Source organism: Leguminivora glycinivorella, chromosome 4 (assembly GCF_023078275.1).
Source record: "Leguminivora glycinivorella isolate SPB_JAAS2020 chromosome 4, LegGlyc_1.1, whole genome shotgun sequence".
Classification (NCBI taxonomy): Eukaryota; Metazoa; Arthropoda; class Insecta; order Lepidoptera; family Tortricidae; genus Leguminivora; species Leguminivora glycinivorella.
Genome location: NC_062974.1, coordinates 28,262,128 through 28,285,152, shown reverse-complemented (window position 1 = coordinate 28,285,152; position 23,025 = coordinate 28,262,128). Strand labels below are relative to the sequence as shown.

The following is a 23,025-nucleotide window of genomic DNA, read 5'->3' as shown; positions in this document are numbered from 1 at the left end:
ATTGGCACTATGCACTATGGGTGTAAATCTTCTCAAACAAAACCTCAAACCTGACATATATTCATATATTTAAATTTCCACTGTTTTGCACTTTCCAGTTTTGTTTTGCATCCATAATGTCAATCATTGTTTATTAATCAATTTAATCATCCACATACCAAAAGTAAAAACACTTTGTTCTACATCCACAGGAAATAAAACAACTGTAATAAATATCTACATACAAATATATTATCCTATATTATAACTTTACAACGGAGCACACAGCTCCATAAACCTATAAGGGTTGCCAGCGCTCACAAACTTGAGTTCCGTCTCCACCTCGTCGGGGCCTCGCAGCCAGAGCCGGTCGCGGTAGTAGCTGGCACAAGATAGGAATTCTTTTTCTGAGTAGCGGCCGACTTCTACTGGAATGAAGGGGTCTAAGTGCTCAAAGCCCTGGAAAAATAATTAAATTTGTAAAAAACACATCAATAGCCGGCTCCGCGCGCAAAACGTCCGTGCTCGTACGAGCACGTTTGCCTTGCTCTCAGTTGGCGTTCAAAATAGTTCTGCACATATTTATTCCCATGGCACGTGATTCGTGATTTTCGCATTTTCATTTTGACAAGTTAAAACTAAAGTAGATATAACACGACAAAATCAAACCTTTTTGTACAGCAAGTATTTGGGTAAGTAGGACTCCTGGTGATCATCGGGCACCGCCAACTGGTCGGCTGTCACCACAACTACGCCATTGCTCTGAGGAAGAGACATACAATTAAGTATAATTTTTAAGAAAAAAAAAACCGCCTTCCTTTGGGCTTCTGGTGATAAATACTTTCAAATGTTGGATTATGTTATCAATTCGTCTGTATATTTTTTAATGTTTGTTATTCGATATCTCCGTCATTTCTGAACCAATTTTGAAATTTGGATGATTCTGAAGTACTTACAGATGAGAATGATTATCAGAACGGAACTCTAACCAGGGGCGGCTCACTCTCCATCAGCAGATCCACTGCATCAAATGTCACTGTTCTGGACGTAAGTGCATGCTGTTCTTACAAAAATTCCAAAGTCACTATAAGTGTGCCGTTCAGATTTGAGGAGTTCCGTTCTGACCATCATCAGCAGTTCCACTGCACCAAATGTCACTGTTCTGGACGTAAGTGCATGCTGTTCTTATAAAAATACCAAAGTCACTATAAGTGTGCCGTTCAGATTTGAGGAGTTCCATTCTGACCATCATCAGGAGTTCCACTGCACCAAATGTTACTGTTCCGTACGTAAATGCATGCTGTTCCTTTAAAAACACAAAAATCACCATATGTATGCCTTTCAGATTTGAGGAGTTCCCTCGATTTCTCCAGGATCCCATCATCAGAACTGGGTTCTGAGAAAAATGGGACCAATCTGTATGCATATACATTCAATCAAAAAATTTTTTTTCAAAATCGGTTCATTAACGACGGAGATATCGAGGAACAAACATTATATATATAAAAAAAAATACAGACGAATTGAGAACCCCTTCCCTTGAGATTTGGAAGGCGGTTAAAAATGAGCTTTGAACAGTATTTATGTTATGTATGTAGGTACCTAGATTTAAACAGTAAATTAGAAGTAAACATACCCAGTCGTTGTTGGTGAGGTCCAAGAAGGAGGTAGTGAGCGTGACCTCCTCGGGCCTGACCTCGCGCTTGCTGGGGGTCCGCAGGCGAGTCAGTGGGTAAAAGAAACCGTTGAAGCCGTCCACCGCCACGAACGTTTTGCAACTGTCATTAGTGAAATATATAAGGTTTGAACTTAAAAATAATGTTTAATTTAATTAATGCAAACCATTTTAAAAAAAACCGGCCAAGAGCGTGTCGCTCAGTGTAGGGTTCCGTAGTTTTCCGTATTTTTCTCAAAAACTACTGAACCTATCAAGTTCAAAACAATTTTCCTAGAAAGTCTTTATAAAGTTCTACTTTTGTGAATTTTTTCATATTTTTTAAACATGTGGTTCAAAAGTTAGAAGGGGGGGAAGCACTTCTTTTTCCTTTAGGAGCGATTATTTCCGAAAATATTAATATTATGAAAAAACGATCTTAGTAAACCCTTATTCATTTTTAGGGTTCCGTAGTCAACTAGGAACCCTTATAGTTTCGCCATGTCTGTCTGTCCGTCCGTCCGTCCGTCCGTCCGTCCGTCCGCGGATAATCTCAGTAACCGTTAACACTAGAAAGCTGAAATTTGGTACCAATATGTATATCAATCACGCCGACAAAGTGCAAAAATAAAAAATGGAAAAAAATGTTTTATTAGGGTACCCCCCCTACATGTAAAGTGGAGGCTGATTTTTTTTTTCATTCCAGCCCCAACGTGTGATATATTGTTGGATAGGTATTTAAAAATGAATAAGGGTTTACTAAAATCGTTTTTTGATAATATCAATACTTTCGGAAATAATCGCTCCTAAAGGAAAAAAAAGTGCGTCCCCCCCCCTCTAACTTTTGAACCATATGTTCAAAAAATATGAAAAAAATCACAAAGTAGAACTTAATAAAGACTTTCTAGGAAAATTGTTTTGAACTTGATAGGTTCAGTAGTTTTTGAGAAAAATAAGGAAAACTACGGAACCCTACACTGAGCGTGGCCCGACACGCTCTTGGCCGGTTTTAAATACCTATCCAACAATATATCACACGTTGGGGTTGGAATGAAAAAAATTACATGTAAGGGGGGTACCCTAATAAAACATTTTTTTTCCATTTTTTATTATTTTTGCACTTTGTTGGCGTAATTGATATACATATTGTTACCAAATTTCAGCTTTCTAGTGCTAACGGTTACTGAGATTATCCGCGGACGGACGGACGGACGGACAGACAGACAGACATGGCGAAACTATAAGGGTTCCTAGTTGACTACGGAACCCTAAAAACACCTATTATTATTATTATAAAACGCATGGTAATAAATTTTTATAGACAGTTAACCAAGTCTTGGCACTACAAAAAGAATTAACGCGTCGTCTGCTTTTGTCAGAAAATTGTCATAAAATAATTAACTTTGACATATTTTTATAAAGTCCAACGCCATATGTTAGGATCCTTATCAAACACAGACGAAGGGTTAAACCTTCGCCCCGACATTTTAAGTTTTATGAATACGCCACCCTTGGACGGCTTTTGGTATTAAATTAGATCGATTAAGGGGACAAATCTAAAATTACTAAATAACTATTTGTGTGAACTACATGTACGTTTTCATTAGGTAAATTAATTACAGTACATTTTCATAGCACACTACACTACACTACATCGCAAGCTTAGTTACTGAATTTCCCGTTAGATGGCGCGGGGATCGAGATAGATCGCGCAAGCGTTTGGTTAACGCAAAATATAGACCGTTTTTATAGTAGATCAAGAGCCCAGGCCCGCCAGACCTTCCTCAAATTCTCAAGGATGAAACTTTGGGACAATGTAGAGTTCACATCGGCGTTTAATGTGTGCATATTTTCTAGTTCGGCCCATCGGCCAATTTTTTGCTATCAAGTGATGAAGGTGAAAAAAAAAAGTGCTTACTTTCCTTAAATTCTCAAGGCTGATTTTTATATATGTGTTAGAGCACGTTGTTATAAATTGGTTATCATCAATGCCAGACCGTTTCCGTCGGCCATAACTTTTACCAGACGCGACAAAGTTGGCAAAAAACGACTCTAACTTACCTCATTTTCTCAAGCCTGATTTTGATATATGATACGCAGGGACCTATAACTAGACCGTTTGTAAGCAGCCAGACCAATCGGATGGACCCAACCATCCGCCAGACCGACTTAAAGTTTCGATATGAGCATTAGTAGAATTGAAATATTCCGGGTCTATAACAGCTAAAAACTTGAATTTTCTACATTAAGCTACGTGTATATTGTATACTTGACGTAATACGCGACTTTCAAAAATTTAATTCTAAGGAAATAAAAAAAATGAAAGTTTATATGTGGTGCAAGATTAATTTTCAGCTATGAATTTTATTTACACAGCGTAAGTACATGTGTATTTTATTATAAATATAACTTTTACCAGACGCGACAATGTTGGCAAAAAACGACTCTAACTTACCTCATTTTCTCAAGCCTGATTTTGATATATGATACGCAGGGACCTGTAACTAGACCGTTTGTAAGCAGCCAGACCAATCGGATGGACCCAACCATCCGCCAGATCGACTTAAAGTTTCGATATGAGCATTAGTAGAATTGAAATATTCCGGGTCTATAAAAGCTAAAAACTTGAATTTCCTACATTAAGCTACGTGTATATTGTATACTTGACGTAATAAGCGACTTTCAAAAATTTTACTTCTAAGGAAATAAAAAAATGAAAGTTTATATGTGGTGCAAGATTAATTTTAAGCTATGAATTTTATTTATACTGCGTAGGTACATGTGTATTTTATTATAAATATAACTTTTACCAGACGCGACAAAGTTGGCAAAAACCGACTCTAACTTACCTCATTTTCTCAAGCCTGATGATTTTGGTATATGATACGCAGGGACCTGTAACCAGACCGTTTGTAAGCAGCCAGACCAATCGGATGGACCCAACCATCCGCCAGACCGACTTAAAGTGTCTGGCGGATGGTTGGGTCCATCCGATTGGTCTGGATGCTTACAAATGGTCTAGTTACAGGTCCCTGCGTATGATATATCAAAATCTGAGGTAAGTTAGAGTCGTTTTTTGCCAACTTATCGCGTCTGGTAAAAGTTATATTTATAATAAAATACACATGTACTTACACAGTGTAAATAAAATTCATAGCTTAAGATTAATCTTGCACCACATATAAACTTTCATTTTTTTATTTCTTTAGAAGTAAAATTTTTGAAAGTCGCTTATTACGTCAAGTATACAATATACACGTAGCTTAATGTAGAAAATTCAAGTTTTTAGCTTTTATAGACCCAGAATATTTCAATTCTACTAATGCTCATATCGAAACTTTAAGTCGGTCTGGCGGATGGTTGGGTCCATCCGATTGGTCTGGCTGCTTACAAACGGCCTGGTTACAGGTCCCTGCGTATCATATACCAAAATCAGGCTTGAGAAAATGAGGTAAGTTAGAGTCGTTTTTTGCCAACTTTGTCGCGTCTGGTAAAAGTTATATTTATAATAAAATACACATGTACTTACGCAGTGTAAATAAAATTCATAGCTTAAAATTAATCTTGCACCACATATAAACTTTCATTTTTTTATTTCCTTAGAAGTAAAATTTTTGAAAGTCGCTTATTACGTCAAGTATACAATATACACGTAGCTTAATGTAGAAAATTCAAGTTTTTAGCTTTTATAGACCCAGAATATTTCAATTCTACTAATGCTCATATCGAAACTTTAAGTCGGTCTGGCGGATGGTTGGGTCCATCCGATTGGACTGGCTGCTTACAAACGGTCTGGTTACAGGTCCCTGCGTATCATATACCAAAATCAGGCTTGGGAAAATGAGGTAAGTTAGAGTCGTTTTTTACCAACTTTGTCGCGTCTGGTAAAAGTTATATTTATAATAAAATACACATGTACTTACGCAGTGTTAATAAAATTCATAGCTTAAAATTAATCTTGCACCACATATAAACTTTCATTTTTTTATTTCCTTAGAAGTACATTTTTTGAAAGTCGCTTATTACGTCAAGTATACAATATACACGTAGCTTAATGTAGAAAATTCAAGTTTTTAGATTTTATAGACCCAGAATATTTCAATTCTACTAATGCTCATATCGAAACTTTAAGTCGGTCTGGCGGATGGTTGGGTCCATCCGATTGGTCTGGCTGCTTACAAACGGCCTGGTTACAGGTCCCTGCGTATCATATACCAAAATCAGGCTTGAGAAAATGAGGTAAGTTAGAGTCGTTTTTTGCCAACTTTGTCGCGTCTGGTAAAAGTTATATTTATAATAAAATATACATGTACTTACGCAGTGTAAATAAAATTCATAGCTTAAAATTAATCTTGCACCACATATAAACTTTCATTTTTTTATTTCCTTAGAAGTAAAATTTTTGAAAGTCGCTTATTACGTCAAGTATACAATATACACGTAGCTTAATGTACAAAATTCAAGTTTTTAGCTGTTATAGACCCGGAATATTTCAATTCTACTAATGCTCATATCGAAACTTTAAGTCGGTCTGGCGGATGGTTGGGTCCATCCGATTGGTCTGGCTGCTTACAAACGGTCTAGTTATAGGTCCCTGCGTATCATATATCAAAATCAGGCTTGAGAAAATGAGGTAAGTTAGAGTCGTTTTTTACCAACTTTGTCGCGTCTGGTAAAAGTTATGGCCGACGGAAACGGTCTGGCATTGATGATAACCAATTTATAACAACGTGCTCTAACACATATATAAAAATCAGCCTTGAGAATTTAAGGAAAGTAAGCACTTTTTTTTTTCACCTTCATCACTTGATAGCAAAAAATTGGCCGATGGGCCGAACTAGAAAATATGCACACATTAACCGCCGATATGAACTCTACATTGTCCCAAAGTTTCATCCTTGAGAATTTGAGGAAGGTCTGGCGGGCCTGGGCTCTGGGTCTATAGGCATGCTTATGTTAACCGATTTAACTGAAATTTTGCTATTTTTAGGCTTCACTGGTTATTGATGAATAACCATAGTGACTTTGAAATTACCTATGAATTTAATAATACCAAGTAATACTAAAATAAAATTAATATGACACAGGAATTGGATCATAGTCGTTTCAAATTGTTAACGTCTAATCCGATACCTTTAACGACCGGTCTGGCGTAGTCGGTAGCGACCCTGCCTGCTAAGTCGACGGTCATGGGTTCGAATCCCCGTAAACAAAGTTGCCTGTGGGCGCATACCCTAACTCTAATTAACTTAATTTATCCCGAATGTAATTTCTCACCGCGTACTCGGCGTACTTTACTCTCTTGATCCCGTGTCACTTTAAACACTACTTTAGCTTTATAAACTATGTACAATTCATATTTCCAACAGGTAAGTTGGTAACTTCATTTTTTACTGTAAATGAGATTTATTATAGACAGAGAGTTAAGTTCTCACCGTTTACTGCTGGACAGCAGTTTGATTTCCTGCACGAGCGCGTCGACGACGTCACAAGCATATTTGACCCGGTTGATGCCGTGCTCCACGAGCTGCGACAGTGGCGCCCCCGCCTCCGTCGTCTCGCGTTTGCTCCACACGTACTCTTTTGAGAGGACCAACTGAAAATGAACAAAGTCAAATGGTTAAACAACAAAAACATAAGAAGAGTAATACTCTTTGCTATGCTCATGCCATGCACGTAACGATTAAGTTTAGTTTCATAAATTCTCAGTCTAATAAATAAAAATAATATATTTTAGTAAATTGTCAGGATGTCGCCATCGACGGATACTTCATCACCAATCGCTATGGCATGTAGGGCAGGGTAGAAAATTATAATTTTGTAAGTTTCTCTGTGGAAAAATTAAAATATTGAAAAAACCCCGACATAGTGGAGCGATTTCCATCACACATGGCTAAGAACACAACCGACCAGCTTAAAAACAAAAAAAAACTAAATCTAAATCAGTTCATCTGTTCGGTAGCTAAGTATGATGCCACAGACAGACAGACAAACACGTCAAACTGTGTGAAAATGTGCCTAAATATAAATAAATGTCTTGCTTGCTGTTTACACAAGGATAATGTCTTGGTTATGTTACATCAGGATTTTTGAGCAGTGTCTTGAAGAGCAGGAGCCACGCGGCGGCATCCAGGGGCAGGTCTACAAAGCCCTATTTGTCATGGGTTCACAATCTCTAGCCTAACCAACACTAGGTCATTGGTAGCTGAAAATATTGGTCTTTTCAAACCATTCATTCTAGATTATAGTTAGATAGTATGTTGGCCTTACCAGGGGCGGCTCACTCTGCGATTCTTTCGCCGAGAACGACCTTAGCGCGGAGTATTAAAACTTAGAACTCAATGTCGGCTGCTCACGTTCGGTTCGTTTGTTAATGTAGGTAAGAATTTAGAATGAAATTTTGTGAACATCAGCCATCATCATCAGCTTTCTGTACTTGTATAGTTAAATATTCTGCGGTCTTACATCTGGATTTTTAAGCAGTGCCTGGTTCTGTGTCTTGAAGTGCAGGAGCCACGCGGCCGCGTCCAGGGGCAGGTCGACGAAGCCCTCGCGAGTCGTGGAGTTGGACATCTCCTTGTGGCGCGGGATGCGCCGGAGCCATTCCGATACTGGAATATTTGAAAAAAAAAAAACTCTATTGTTATTTACTATGGGTTTTGTTGCACAAGGTATTACGGAAAATTGAATAGAAAAGAAATTAGAAAAGAAAAATCTTTGTTGAACATACCAGAAAAAAAGTGTGGGTAGTTCAAACACTTGTACCGGTAGAATAGAAGATGTTAATACATGTTCCTGCCAGTCTGCTTGTGACCACAGAAGTAATGTTATGAAACGCCAGGCGAAATACATATAAATAAATAAATTCAGAATTTATATGCACTTTTATGTAATAATAAGGGGGTTATTATTCATAAAAAGTGTTTTGTCCCATTCTCACAAATACATGTCAACATGACAGAAAGGGACAAAACTATTTTTAGGGTTCCGTAGTCAACTAGGAACCCTTATAGTTTCGCCATGTCTGTCTGTCCGTCCGTCCGTCCGTCCGTCCGTCCGTCCGTCCGTCCGTCCGTCCGTCCGTCCGTCCGTCCGTCCGCGGATAATCTCAGTAACCGTTAGCACTAGAAAGCTGAAATTTGGTACCAATATGTATATTAATCACGCCAACAAAGTGCAAAAATAAAAATTGGAAAAAAAAGTTTTATTAGGGTACCCCCCCTACATGTAAAGTGGGGGCTGATATTTTTTTTCATTCCAACCCCAACGTGTGATATATTGTTGGATAGGTATTAAAAAATGAATAAGGGTTTTCTAAGACCGTTTTTTGATAATATTAATATTTTCGTAAATAATCGCTCCTAAAGGAAAAAAAAGTGCGTCCCCCCCCTCTAACTTTTGAACCATATGTTTGAAAAATATGAAAAAAATCACAAAAGTAGAACTTTATAAAGACTTTCTAGGAAAATTGTTTTGAACTTGATAGGTTCAGTAGTTTTTGAGAAAAATACGGAAAACTACGGAACCCTACACTGAGCGTGGCCCGACACGCTCTTGGCCGGTTTTTAACTAGTAAGTTCAGTATCTTTTATATGAATAAGGGGGCAAGTCTCTAATATAATATCAGCCTTGATTGTAAACAACTAACCTAGAAGTCAGTAGTTATAACTTACCCCAAGGCACATGCACTATGAGGAAGCCTTCAGTGTGGGCGTAGTGGAGGAGGTGCGCCATCGTGAGGGACTTGCCGGAGCCTTTCTCGCCGTCTGATCAACTAGCTCAGGAAAATACTGTTGTGTAATATGGTCACAAAACAAAACATCATATGAACACCAGGCAGATGAGACATTTTTCTGAATTCTACTTACTTGTTACGGAGCATATGGCCGGTCCATCTCCACTTCTCGTCGGTTACTTTTGTTTTTTCCCTAAGGTCTTTGTTTCGAACTTTGTCCAATCTGCATATCCCCATCATACTTCGTTCCATAGACCTCTGGCAGAACATGAGCCTGTCCCGGTGCTCCTTGGTGAGTGCCCATGTCTCGCATCCATATGTAATGCAGGTTAAGATGCATGTGTTAAATACTTTTCTTTTAACTGTCATACTCACTTAAAAATAACTTTCCTCTATTTGTGAACACTGTTACATTACTAGTACTTGTGTACTCTATTGATATTCTCTTTTGATCAATTTAATAAATTAATTGTCCATCTCATTTCTCGGGGACAAAAAATGGTTAATATAATTTTGACCCTAGTCTAAGTGTGTTGTTTTAAAAAGGATACAAATAACATATCTAACAACCGGCTTATCGAAATCCGTAGCCTTAATGCACTCCATGACATCCAGGGCCGGCTGCCGCACCATAATGCTGGTCTCCGTGAAAGTCTTGTTCTGCTTCTGGAAGCTCTTGGGGAACCCGCCGTGCGCGAACAGCTGCTTCACCACCTCGGGCTTGAGCGTGTAGAACATGCCGACTTGGTTGTCATTGTGCTGGGACTGAATGAAGATTTTGACAATAGTTTTGGTTGAGTTTTTAAAAACGGTATAAAAATGGTCTCTTTGATATCTATAGGCTTGGGATTGACGAAAAGAGGAGTAGTTATGCTTAAAACTACTTCAAATGATATCTCGTAATTAATTTTTATAATAAATTTACTGTAGATTCTGAAATTACTTACTGGGGATGCTTCAGAAGTCCTAAAGTTTACAGCCTGTGAGTAACGCCGGCAGAGATGTCTCCAGTTGCGCGAAAGCATTGTGAAAATGTATGCAGGGACGAGTTTATGTTATGTTTTAATTAATTAATGCCTTTTATTTCGAGTTTTATTTTAACAACATAACCTACAAAAGGGCTAATTGATTGGATTGAACTGACAGTGACAGCACCACTTGACAGCAGTTTTTCGCCCGGAAATATATATATGCGATTTGTTCGAAAACATATACTCAATGAAATTAGTTCTTGGACGAAATTTAATGTCCAAACATTTTGAAAATCAACCAGATTAGTTTTGCAAAAAAATGTATGTAAAACTTGCTTTTACCCGAGGCTTCGCTCGCGTTAGAAAGAGACAAAAAGTAGCCTATGTCACACTCCATCCCTTCAACTATCTCCACTTAAAAAATCATGACAATTCGTCGCTCCATTTTGCCGTGAAGGACGGACAAACAAACAGACACACACACTTTCCCATTTATAATATTAGTATGGATTTTATATCAATGATAATCCACACATTGTAGTCGTTTCTTTACTGTCACCATGATTTCAAGTTTGAAATCACCCAGTAGCACTATTTAATTTTTCAATCAACATACCCTCTTTCTTTTCACAAATTATAGGGAGAGGCGTTAATAATAAAACACAGAATTATGCTAAAAAGTTATTTAATTAATAGTAAGTATTTACAATTTTTTAAATCATTTTAGATTTTGCTGTCTCCTTTTCTTAAATAAGCTCATAGGCCTCTTATCGCCACTCTCATATTTGTTATCATTCTCATCCACTTTCTCAACCACATCATTAACAACAATAGTCTTGTTCATCTTCCGATTGTCTTCTGCTTCCTGAAAATCAACTACTTTAGTTCTCTTCTCATGTCTAGGTCCACATGGAGATAAGTCTCTGTCATACTTTGACTTCTTTAGAATAGACGTGGTTTCAGTAAATGAGTTAGAAAAGGCTGCATAAATGTCGCTAGGCTTCCTTATTCCTTTCTTCTTATCATAAGGTGTTGTATCTGGTTCTGTTTCTGTATGTGTGAATGTTAATTCCAATGTTTCACTGTCATCTTCATCAGCAAAAGACACACTTCTTTTTATTTTAGTCGCCGGCTGTTTCAATGAATGTTCTTCTTCAGATTCCTCATCAGCTTCTTCTACATCTTCATTTTGTAGAATTCCATCCAATCTGTGAAACAACAATAAATATCAGAATATATTTTAACTTTACATGTACAAAGTCAACAGCAGAAGCTAAGTTACCTATCCATTTCATCTTCCAACTCCTCCAATTGCTCCATTTCATCTAATCTTGACAAAATATCCTTTTCAGTTTGACTAGCAGCAGTTTCTTTATTCTTCAAATCAGTCAGCTTCTCTTTCAATTCATTTTGTCTATCAATTACTTGTTTTAGAAGATCCATCTTATCATCATTTTTATGATTATCTTTTTCTCTTATGATTTTATTATTCTTAACTTCTACATTTCTTGTATGCCTTTCCTTTGCATTATTAATAACCTGTTTTGGAACATCTTCTGTGTCTGTTTCTACATTATTATTATGTCCTCTTTTCAAGTTATTAATAGGTTTTTCATTCATTATCGCTAGTTTTACCATTTCCTCTTCCAGCTCCTCTCGTAGCTCCAGCTCCTCAAGTCTGTTCCACAGTTCCTCATCATCCACCTCTTGCTTGGGTTCCTCAGTCTTGCTTCTCTGTTTGTACTGTCTCATATTCTCCCGGTGTTTCTCTCTCCATTTTAAATCTTCTTCTTCAGTAAATTCTTCTATTAATTCTTGTCCTTGGTTTTTTAATACATTTTCAGCACCAAATTGGAGCTGGTTTTGAATGTATTCTCTTTCTTTTCGCAGAGCTTCTACTTTAGACTCGGCATCTGAAAAATATAAAGTTTAATAAGCATGTACATTTTTGATAAGTATGATACTTCACAAGGTATGTAATTTCTTCCTTGAGTTAATTACAAAGAATAAAATATGAGTAGTTAACAATTTAGTTAACAATTAGTCAATACTCTGAAAATATGCAAAATAATAAATTTACTTTTGTTTTATCAGAAACGGCAGATCAATACACAGGAGTCTTTTATCTAGTGCTACATACCTTTAATTCTATGCTGCCGAAGCACTTCTGCCTGTGACAACGAGCACTTAACAAAATAGTCAGCGCCCAGAGCAACGGTAACTTCATTGGTATGTTTTAAAACACCTCTAAAGAATACCTTGCTGCCCACAGGCACCAATGCTGGGACTTTCAACTTATCGGCATACACACTAAAGTCTACTGTCCTCAAAGTATGTAGGTAATTCTCCCAGAAACGAAGGTTTTCTTCATTTTTTGCTAAACTCTGAAACACAACAAAAACAATCATAAAAGTACTGTTTTGTAAACTGCGTAAAACTTTAAGTAAGTTTGTTACCTTATAGTATATATCTGACAAAATATTCATGGTTTATCAATTACACTTAATACAACAGACAATAACAGTCAGACACACTGTATAAAATTTTAAAACACGATTTTAGAGTATAGTGTTTTTGTTTCAGCATAAAAATAACCTGAAAACAGGGAACTGTTTGACAATAGTGACATTTAGAGAAAGGTATAGTTCCTAAAAACACTACTTCAAAACAAAACTATTTAAAGCAACGTATTTGTTACTTTCTCAAAATTAAATCAATTTCATATTGAATTTAATAGGACTGAAATTATTTTTCATAATTAAATCAAACCAAATAAAAATTGGATTGAATGTTTGCAGTTGAAAGTAATCTTTTGGTGACCTCTACCAATTCTGACCAAGCCCTCCATTACAATCACAACCACGATCACAACGTCAATACTTTTCTGTCACTGTCAAAAACATACGTTCAATTTCGTCAACACTGAAATTATTTTCAAGATTGTTAAATATTTCAGTGTAATGTGGTATACAAATCTTTGTGACCCCTTTGTATAGTTTATTAGCAATCAAATAGATTCACAATGGAGGAAAACAAGTCTATCCTACACGAGTTATACGTGTTTTCTGAATGGAAACCTGAACCCGAATACATCGTAAGTTTTCTCATTAAATTTTCGGTAAAATATTAGCTTAAACTGTTAATACAGCATTGCAAAGTGAACCAAGTATATTATATTTTCGTTAAAATTAATGAAAATTTGGTTTCACAGCAAAAACCGGATAATATTCTTCCGGAAAATATATCAACTCTCTGGCGATGGTTCAAGTTTTTCGGTCCCAAAAAGAGCCTCATTGACAGCATAGCAGCGTAAGTTTCCTCACATATTCATTCTACATTTATACTACATGTAATTACATAGATTAACATAAGTTTTAAAAAGCTAGTTCTTTTTTTCCTTAATAATTAACTTTGACAAAATTTAGATGCAAGGAAAGACAGCAAAAGTGGCACATAGCGCTCGGGGACGAAGGCAAGGTGATTGCAGTCCTGACTGATAATATTCTGGAGATCAGGACAAAGCGCTCGGAGTATGCCACTATAGCGGCTCGGACTACAGGTGAGATAGCCTTGAAAAAATTGATGATAGATCTATGGAAAAAAAGAAAGAATGATAAGAATGACATGATGTCACGATCCTCAGCATTGAGGGAACGACTAAAGAAGAAGAAGATCTATGGAAAAAAATATGTTTTAATATTTTTTTTTACTTATTCAATAAATGGTAATGGTTGGGAAAATAATTTATTTTTCATTTATAAAATAGGTTTTTCATCAGGTCAGAGTGTTTGATTAGGTATAGAAAAGTCAGGATTATCTAAAAAGATAGATAGATAGATAGATTCATTTCATCTTTGAATACGTCTCACAAAAGCTCAACGTCTATAACAAAAAAATGCCCAAATATATTTGGGCCTCCCTATTGATATGATAGGATAAAGAATGTGTGGATGAATGACTTATGTATATTTAGCCCCATTGTCTATCATTATCTATTTAGATAAATAAATATTACAACATCAACATAAAGCTTCATTTTTTATAGTTTCCCGAGATGCATATCCCCAGTGGCGCAAGTTGGTGTGGAGTCCGGACTGCTCATTCCTGGCCATGGCTTACGGGAATGGTGTAGTCAGCTTCTTTGACCTGACAGCTTCCAACCTGTTTAATATACCTGCTGTGAGTAAAAATTCTTGTATTTTACTGCTATTAAAATTAGTTATGTCTATTTCATAATTGTATAATATGTGTAGAATTGTAGACTAAGCTTGTACAACATACTTTTGTATATAATGTTTAGATTTAGTACCTAGCTTATTAGAATATTTTGCATGCTTTTTCAAGCAAAATGTGTGCACATTATTAATTCTGTTAACCTATTGATAACACTACATTTTCGCAAATAAATATCTCTTTATCTTGTGAACTCTTGAATTTAGGCAGGTAGTAATAATGCATTAATGTATGTCAGAAATTACCATTCTAGCATTACAGATACAGACACCAAAAAACAAATGTAAAATCTGAAAGCATGTCTAATAAATAAATAAATAAATATTATAGGACATTCTTACACAGATTGACTGAGGCCCATGGTAAGCTCAAGAAGGCTTGTGTTGTGGGTACTCAAACAACGATATATATAATATATAAATACTTTTATATACATAGAAAACATCCATGACTCAGGAACAAATATCTGTTGCTCATCACACAAATAAATGTCTAATATTATTCTAATTAAAGTTCCTGCTATAGTAATTTTGTAAAGACTGCTGATTTTTAATATTAATATTTTATTTATGGTAATATTTTCAAAGGAAATAACTATATTTGATATCTAGGACTGTACAAGACCGGGTGGGCTAGAGTGCACTGACAACACCCATGCAGTTGCGGACATCATATTTATGCCACTCAGGGTGAAGGACAACAAATGGTAAGTTTGGTGACAAAAAATCATAAGTATTATAACTGCAATAATTGCCATAAACTAGACTAGGAGGGGGAAGGACTGCTTTTGTATGTGCAACTGCAACATGAAATAGTAGAAATAAAATGGAACTAATAAATTTTCACTAAAATTGTTGCCTGTTTAAACATTTTACGACAGTAATATAACGTTACGAAGAAAGAGGTTTCACATCTAGAATATTGACCATTTTAAGGACCTTTTTTAGGGTTCCGTAGTCAACTAGGAACTAGGGATGTACCGACTATTGATTTGGCCGACTAGGCCGACTACCGACCAGTCGGCGCTTGGGTGGCCGATTAGTCGGCTAGTCGGCCGTAACATAATTTTCGACTAAATTTATCAGAATTTTTGAATTACATTTTTGGTCCTTCGTTTGCGCTTTTAATTTTTTTATAGGTAAAATTTTTTAAAGGTCTATGGGAATATTTATACATTTTCCACTTTTAACAACCGGTTTGCTTAGTGGGTAGGGTAGTGATCCTACCTATGAATCCCGGTAGTCCTAGGTAGGATATTTATTTCTGTGATGATTACAGATATTTGTTCTTTTGACTAACAAAGGTAAGTATAACGAATCGGTACATATATCATACAATTATATCAGTGGTTAATTTATTTTTGCACACATAATGTGGAGAGTGATTTTTTTTTCATTTCAACCCTAACCAGTGATATATCGTTGGATAGGTATTAAAAAATGAATAGGGGTTTACTAAAATTATTTTTTGATATTGTTAAAATTTTCGGAAATAATCGCTCCAAAAGTTAAAAAAATGCGCCCCCCTCTAACTTTTGAACCATAAGTTTAAAAAATATGAAAAAAATCACAAAAATAGAACTTTATAAAGACTTTCTAGGAAAATGATTTTGAACTTGATAGGTTGAACAGTTTTTGAAAAAAATACGGGAAACTACGGAACTCTATACTGAGCGTGGCCCGACACGCTATTGGCCGGTTTTAAAACAGTTAATAGTTATAGTACGGGTTAATTTGCAGGAACTGGGAAGTCCTGGTGGTGACATACGACGGTCGGATCCGCGGTTTCCTGATATCCGTGGAGGGCTGCGAGCTACATCACTCATTCAGCTTCCCCGGAGGCGCCGGCACTGTGGTCCACTGCTCCACCCATGCTACACTCCTGGTGGCTGGCCTGCCGCGGGCTGCAGTCAAGGTGACATGCCGTCTCATATCGTCGTGGAGGGCTGCGAGCTACACCACTCTTTCAGCTTCCCTGGCGGCGCGGGGACAGTCGTCCACTGCTCCACCCATGCTACACTCCTGGTGGCTGGCCTGCCGCGGGCTGCAGTCAAGGTGACATGCCGTCTCATATCGTCGTGGAGGGCTGCGAGCTACACCACTCTTTCAGCTTCCCCGGCGGCGCGGGGACAGTCGTCCACTGCTCCACCCATGCTACACTCCTGGTGGCTGGCCTGCCGCGGGCTGCAGTCAAGGTGGCTTCATCACAGGCCTTTGCGTCTATTGCAGACGATTTACACATTGCTGTCTCGACAACGGGTTTGGTGACTGTGGATGTGGAGGTCGATTCGCGAGCCACACGACCTGCCACAGTTTTCAAGTCAAGTAGTTCAGACCCCTGCTTTACTGACGTTTCAAAGAAAGACTGGCTAACCTTAACACCACATTTTATTACTGCTCGAGTTTTCCGTTCTACTCGATCATACAATTGTTGGTAATTGGTGGTGGTGTAAACAATAGGGATGACGACTACATAAAAAAAATTGCATTCTGTTTAGTCCGTCAGTTAGATCGTCCAAAAATACTAAACACATATTTTTCGCTTTTTCTCATCGATCTAAACTACCTTGCTTTTTCTAATTAATGAAAAAATACAAAGATACATTTAGAGCATCAAAGTTCCGCAGTGGGGGCTCGTGACGTCACTTCTAAGTAAAAATTGTACCTAGGCGTGACGTCACGCGAAACTTCAACGCACTTTACCGTTGTCATTTTTCGTTTCTGAGAAAACAGAAAAAATACGTGTCTTTAAATTCTTTTATAATCTAACTGACGGACTAATTAGTTTTTTTAGTCGTCTCGCCTCGCCTATTGTTGGTAAACCAATAAATATAAAATATAAAAAAATACAACACTCAGGAACCTCAAAGGTTTCGGTATTCCAGCCAGGTTATTTTTGGTCAACATTTAAGTATATTCCTAGCTAGATTGTTTCATTACCTATACCTATATTTATTTCCTTTTTATCCCACAGGACCCGTCTTCACCGTTGAGCGCTGGCATCACCGCCTGGCGCATACTGAACGAAGCCCCGTGGTACAAGCTCTCAGTGGTATCCGACCAGTTGGAGACACAGCTCGCCAACCAGGGCTTCCAGTTCTATGTGCCCTTCGCGTCTGCTAAGAACTTGGTAAGTGATTATTTAAGTACAGGTCAATTCACAATAGCTGGCACGAATGGAACGAATGAATATGTCTATGTTTGTGACAGATTAGCCAATAAAATAGTGGCTTGTGACCACAGACCAACCCCTATAGACATCCATTACAAGACGACTCGCGGTCGCCAGCCTTCCTAGTATTTGCACTGATATAAGCGCGGGCGCTCGCCGTGCCCGATCAGTATCGACCAAGTAACAGACCCGAAAGCAGCGCGTGTTTTTCGCACTAAAAAATTGGAAAAGGGTATTTTGATGCCTTAAAGATGTCCACCTGTAGTGTGAAATGGTGTGGAAAGGTAACAAGAAGCTCAAATTTAAAAACAGACGGCATTACATTCCACAAATAAGTCATATTTATAATTTATTCAGAGCCGGCATAGGTCAACTTACATTGGCCACTTACGCGTCAGTAGAGGGACAGTCATACTTCTGTCCCTTTTCATCTGGCGCGACTGCCCGCCGTCCTTGAAACGGCCAATCACAGCGCGCTTAACACATTCCCCGCCCGCTCCTCGCACCCCAAACACTGGTGACTCGTATCGCGAACAAAATATACAAGATTGCTACTCTATAGGAGGTTCTCTGTGCTTGTGACAGTTACGACTGCATACCGTTACAGGGGTCCACAATCAAAGTTTGATTTATTCCATCTTTGGTTTTGTAAGATATAAATGTGACTGTCACCGACCGAATCAGCCGGAACACTTTAAGTACCTTTACTGACAGCCGGAGCGTTTATGCCCATTCAAACCCTCCATTCAACACTGAGCGTGGCTATTTTAGCTTCCTGTGTCTGAACGAATGAATTTACTTTTTCAGTTGTAATTTTTATTCTAATCAACGTCTTCGCGTCGTAACATGAAACATTGCTAACCACACTTTATTTTCCAGGCCTTCATAGTCCAAATGGTGGTATCCCCAGACAACTCGAAGCTGGTCTGTCTGCACTGCAACGGTGACGTCACGGTCTGGCGTCTCCCGCTCCTGAAGCTGCTGCACCGCTACCCGCTACCAGCGCAGCCTCAGTGCGACCTGCAGAACCCGCTCGTGAAGCAGGAGAATGACGCCTTGTCGCACCACGCCAGTGACGTCAGCTGGTGGAGTGACGAGGTACATTACTACAGCCTCGTGCTACAATAATGAGTAGGTACAGTCAACCAATACAACCATGTCAAAATGACAAGCAGTAAGAGATTTCTTACAATCTGATTTATAACGTCACTATGACATAGTCCTACAGTGGCCTAGGGTTCCAATTGACTGTACACACCTTAATGAACCCGCGGTATGAGTTCAACTTATCAACGTAACATTTTGTATTTTGAATTATAAAAATAACCATTGACTCTTTTTGCAGGAAGTGATTCTCTCTCGGTTCAGCGGAGCAGTGTCTGTGTGCAACATAGAGAATATGATCAACATCCTGGGCAAGAAACCGGAGTTCTTCCAGGGGGCACCCAGGGTATGATATATAATCATTTTCTTCAAAAGCTCACCCACACTAGCGCGTTTTGAGAGCGCAACGTCAGCGGAGCGCAATGATGGCGGTGCGCCGGACGGAGCAGATCGCGCGCGTTCTGCACATGGTAACTTGTAACTCTTGTAAGCCTATATTTTGCAACGGTAAACTTCTAATAAGTATTGATGACACATAAGAAATCAAAATAACATTTTAATAAAACAATTACCTAAATGGTTAACATTTAATCCATATTCCATGTCATATTTGACAACCGGTCCGGCTCAGTCGGTAGGGACCCTGCTTGCTGAGCCGCGGTCCTGGGTTCGAATCCCGGTAAGGGCATTTATTTGTGTGATGAGCACAGATATTTGTTCCTGAGTCATGGATGTTTTCTATGTATATAAGTATGTATTTATCTATTTAAGTATGTATATCGTCGCTTAGCACCCATAGTACAAGCTTTGCTTAGTCTGGGGCTAAGTTGATCTGTGTAAGGTGTCCCCAATATTTATTTATTTATTATTTTAGTTATATTCAGACAAGTCCGCTCACAATGCGCGCTGTGTTATGTGTGCCCGCGCGAGCGCGCATGCGCCGCCGATCCGCTCTGAATGCGCTCGCATTCCACTCCGCTACCTCTACGTTATATAAACGCCCTAGTGTGGCCGAACCTTAAGAGTCGGCTACACTAATAGGAAATTTCATACTTCAGTGCTGTTAGATGTTGATCGGTCTGTTATATGTGGTTAATGTTCCTGGCCCTAAATCTGTAAGACAAGTCAGTGATCATTTTACGATTACGCAATTATCCGAAAACCGTAGACCTTTTTAAAAAATCTCGGGCTGTTGGGAGTTAAATGGGAATGTGACATAAATAGTGTAACATTACAAATCAAATATTAATTATCTCTAAATCAAGAACCATTTAATTCTGGACTGACAAAGACCATACAATAAAGTGTACCTCTGATATGTATGGACATTTTAGGCTTAAAAATAGATGGCGCTGTTTGCAGCCTGGAAGCCACAGTCATATTTTCCCCAAATATTTTTGCGTGTTTTTATGTTTTATAAGAACGAATGACATATTTCTTTATTTCAAAATCATGATATCACGACAATATACATTTTGAAAATAAATTTGTGTAGTTATTATAGTATTTAATAGGTGGCGCTAAAAAATCCAGGTACGATTCTTATTATGAAGTATGTAAATCCATACTAATATTATAAATGGGAAAGTGTGTGTGTCTGTTTGTTTGTCCGTCTTTCACGGTAAAACGGAGCGACGAATTGACGTGATTTTTTATGTGGAGATATTTGAAGGGATGGAGAGTGCCATAGGCTACTTTTTGTTTCTTTCTAACGCGAGCGAAGCCGCGGGAAAAAGCTAGTCCTATATAAAATAAATAATCCTTTGTCTAAATGAATATTTTGTTGTTCTGTAGGTGACGATGGCTCACGCCGGGACATTCATGGTGCTGGAGTGCGAGTCCAACGTGCTGCCGTCCAAGAGAGCCCGCAGCGATGACAGCGTGAGTACCAACATAGTGGACATTTTATAAGATGTCCGAATGGTCATAAAACCCTTTTTAGGGTTCCGTAGTCAACTAGGAACCCTTATAGTTTCGCCATGTCTGTCTGTCCGTCCGTCCGTCCGTCCGCGGATAATCTCAGTAACCGTTAGCATTAGAAAGCTGAAATTTGGTACCAATATGTATATCAATCACGCCAACAAAGTGCAAAAATAAAAAATGGAAAAAAATGTTTTATTAGGGTACCCCCCCTACATGTAAAGTGGGAGCTGATTTTTTTTTATTCCAACCCCAACGTGTGGTATGTAGATGGATAGGTATTTAAAAATGAATAAGGGTTTAGTAAGATTGTTTTTTGATAATATTAATATTTTCGGAAATAATCGCTTCTAAAGGAAAAAAAAGTGCGTCCCCCCCCTCTAACTTTTGAACCATATGTTTAAAAAAATATAAAAAAAAATCACAAAAGTAGAACTTTATAAAGACTTTCTATGAAAATTGTTTTGAACTTGATAGGTTCAGTAGTTTTTGAGAAAAATACGGAAAAGTACGGAACCCTACACTGAGCGTGGCCCGACACGCTCTTGGCCGGTTTTTTCTGTAGTGGTTCAGATCGAAAGGTAATATGTAAAACCATATTCGTTTAAATAGCTATATACCTTCCGTCGTACATAATAAGGTCGACCTTGCTATAAACTGGACATTAAGAACAGTAGCAGTCTTTGGCACGAGCTTCGCTAGCCTACCTGAGTGAGCTCCGACCGCGGGACATTGATACTTGACAATTCGCTGTGTTTATGGGAATATATGGGATTATACCAACCTAACGTTACTGGTAAACCAGTAGAAAGGGTTGAAAAATATAAGTACTTGGGATGTTGGCTCAATGAAAAATGGGACCCTAAAAAGGAGATCCAAGTAAGAATAGAAATGGCCAGGAGTGCCTTTATAAAAATGGAAAAATTATTCACAAATAAAGATATAAACTTGAATCTGAGATGGAGACTGGTTAAATGTTTTGTTCTGCCAATTCTGATGTACGGAGTGGAAGCATGGACCCTAAATAAATCAATAGTCAACAAGCTAAATGCATTTGAAATGTGGATATACAGAAGGATGCTGAGAATATCTTGGGTAGATAAGATATCTAACAAACAAGTATTGGACAGAATGAAAAAGACAACGGAAGTTGTATTGACAGTCAAAAGAAGAAAAACAGCATATTTTGGACATATTTACAGAAACACCAAATATGCCCTACTGAAAAACATTGTAGAGGGAAAGATGGACGGAAAGAGAAGTAGAGGAAGACCAAGAACATCATGGTGTGGCAATATAAGGAGTTGGACCGGTATTGCAGACGCTACCACTCTGAGTAGAGTGGCTAAACACAGAGAAGATTTTCGCATGGTGATCGCCGACATCCGTTAGGATATGGCACCTTAAGAAGAAGAACGTTACTGCTACAATGTGTCTATACATACATTAAAATTATACGCTACGAGGATAGAGTAGTCTGTTAATATTGTTTCATGAATACTCTTGTATGTTAAATTGTATTTTGTTATTTAAAGCATTTTAATTATAAGATGTAATGTTTTGAAAAGAAGTGGCCCGCCGAGTTCCTTGCCGGTCCCATAGTGGATACCCCCCTCCCAACTGAGGGGGGACTGAAATCTTCTCGAGGCTGAGGCGTAGGGTTAGAGCCGGCGTAGCTTTATTTGACGTTCAGCATGCGCATTTCAATAAGCCTACTTGTAAAATAAATTACCTTTATCACTTGTATTGGAGATTAAGTCCGTTTTCACATCATTTGATTCGATATCGGATGTAGATAGATAGATAGATAGATAAATTCTTTATTCAACCACAAACTTACATGCTTTGCAACACAGAACAAAATAAAGAAAGACGAAATACTAAAAAGACTTAACATAACATTATACAATAATTAGCACACTTATTATTTTAACTGAAGTATTGGTTGTGGAATGTGAGTTGTGGTATGGAATAGGCGCTGACTCAGCATACCTACATTCTACGGAAGCCGCAGCGCTGATCTTCCGTCAGAACCTTACAAACTTAATACTAAGGGAACGACCTAGTGCAGCGCAAGTCGATATATATTATATTTATAGAGTGTACGAGTAGATAATAAATAAGCAAAATATTATCACAAGTATATAATGTTCATCAAACGCGAACAGAATAGGGTATGATATTACAATGTACAAGGATTAGTTATCGGTAACAGAATTATAATCATGATGTGGAAATATAAAGGACAAATGGTGAGC

At 37.9% G+C, this 23,025-nt stretch overlaps 3 protein-coding genes across 3 annotated transcripts in view; 1 reads left to right on the top strand and 2 right to left on the bottom strand.

Annotated features, from left to right (window-relative positions):
- Positions 1–209: 209 nt before the first annotated feature.
- LOC125225056 (28S ribosomal protein S29, mitochondrial) lies at positions 210–10,504 on the bottom strand. The gene is made up of 8 exons (XM_048128568.1): positions 10,316–10,504; positions 9,920–10,133; positions 9,307–9,399; positions 8,099–8,244; positions 7,069–7,229; positions 1,616–1,757; positions 649–741; positions 210–438 (listed from the first exon to the last, which is right to left on the bottom strand). Exons 1-8 carry the CDS (start codon positions 10,391–10,393, stop codon positions 250–252), a joined length of 1,116 nt encoding a protein of 371 aa, XP_047984525.1. The 5' UTR covers positions 10,394–10,504; the 3' UTR covers positions 210–249.
- Positions 10,505–11,016: 512 nt separating this feature from the next.
- LOC125225049 (unconventional prefoldin RPB5 interactor-like protein) lies at positions 11,017–12,934 on the bottom strand. The gene is made up of 4 exons (XM_048128560.1): positions 12,796–12,934; positions 12,480–12,723; positions 11,622–12,252; positions 11,017–11,547 (listed from the first exon to the last, which is right to left on the bottom strand). Exons 1-4 carry the CDS (start codon positions 12,823–12,825, stop codon positions 11,058–11,060), a joined length of 1,395 nt encoding a protein of 464 aa, XP_047984517.1. The 5' UTR covers positions 12,826–12,934; the 3' UTR covers positions 11,017–11,057.
- Positions 12,935–13,237: 303 nt separating this feature from the next.
- LOC125225066 (NBAS subunit of NRZ tethering complex-like) overlaps positions 13,238–23,025 on the top strand; it is a 77,407-nt gene continuing 67,619 nt past the window's right edge. Inside the window, 10 exon segments of the mRNA XM_048128583.1 lie at positions 13,238–13,433; positions 13,551–13,648; positions 13,765–13,898; positions 14,385–14,518; positions 15,184–15,278; positions 16,312–16,486; positions 17,546–17,701; positions 18,623–18,841; positions 19,089–19,193; positions 20,642–20,728. Coding sequence (XP_047984540.1) covers positions 13,362–13,433; positions 13,551–13,648; positions 13,765–13,898; positions 14,385–14,518; positions 15,184–15,278; positions 16,312–16,486; positions 17,546–17,701; positions 18,623–18,841; positions 19,089–19,193; positions 20,642–20,728 — 1,275 coding nt within the window. The 5' untranslated portion in view covers positions 13,238–13,361.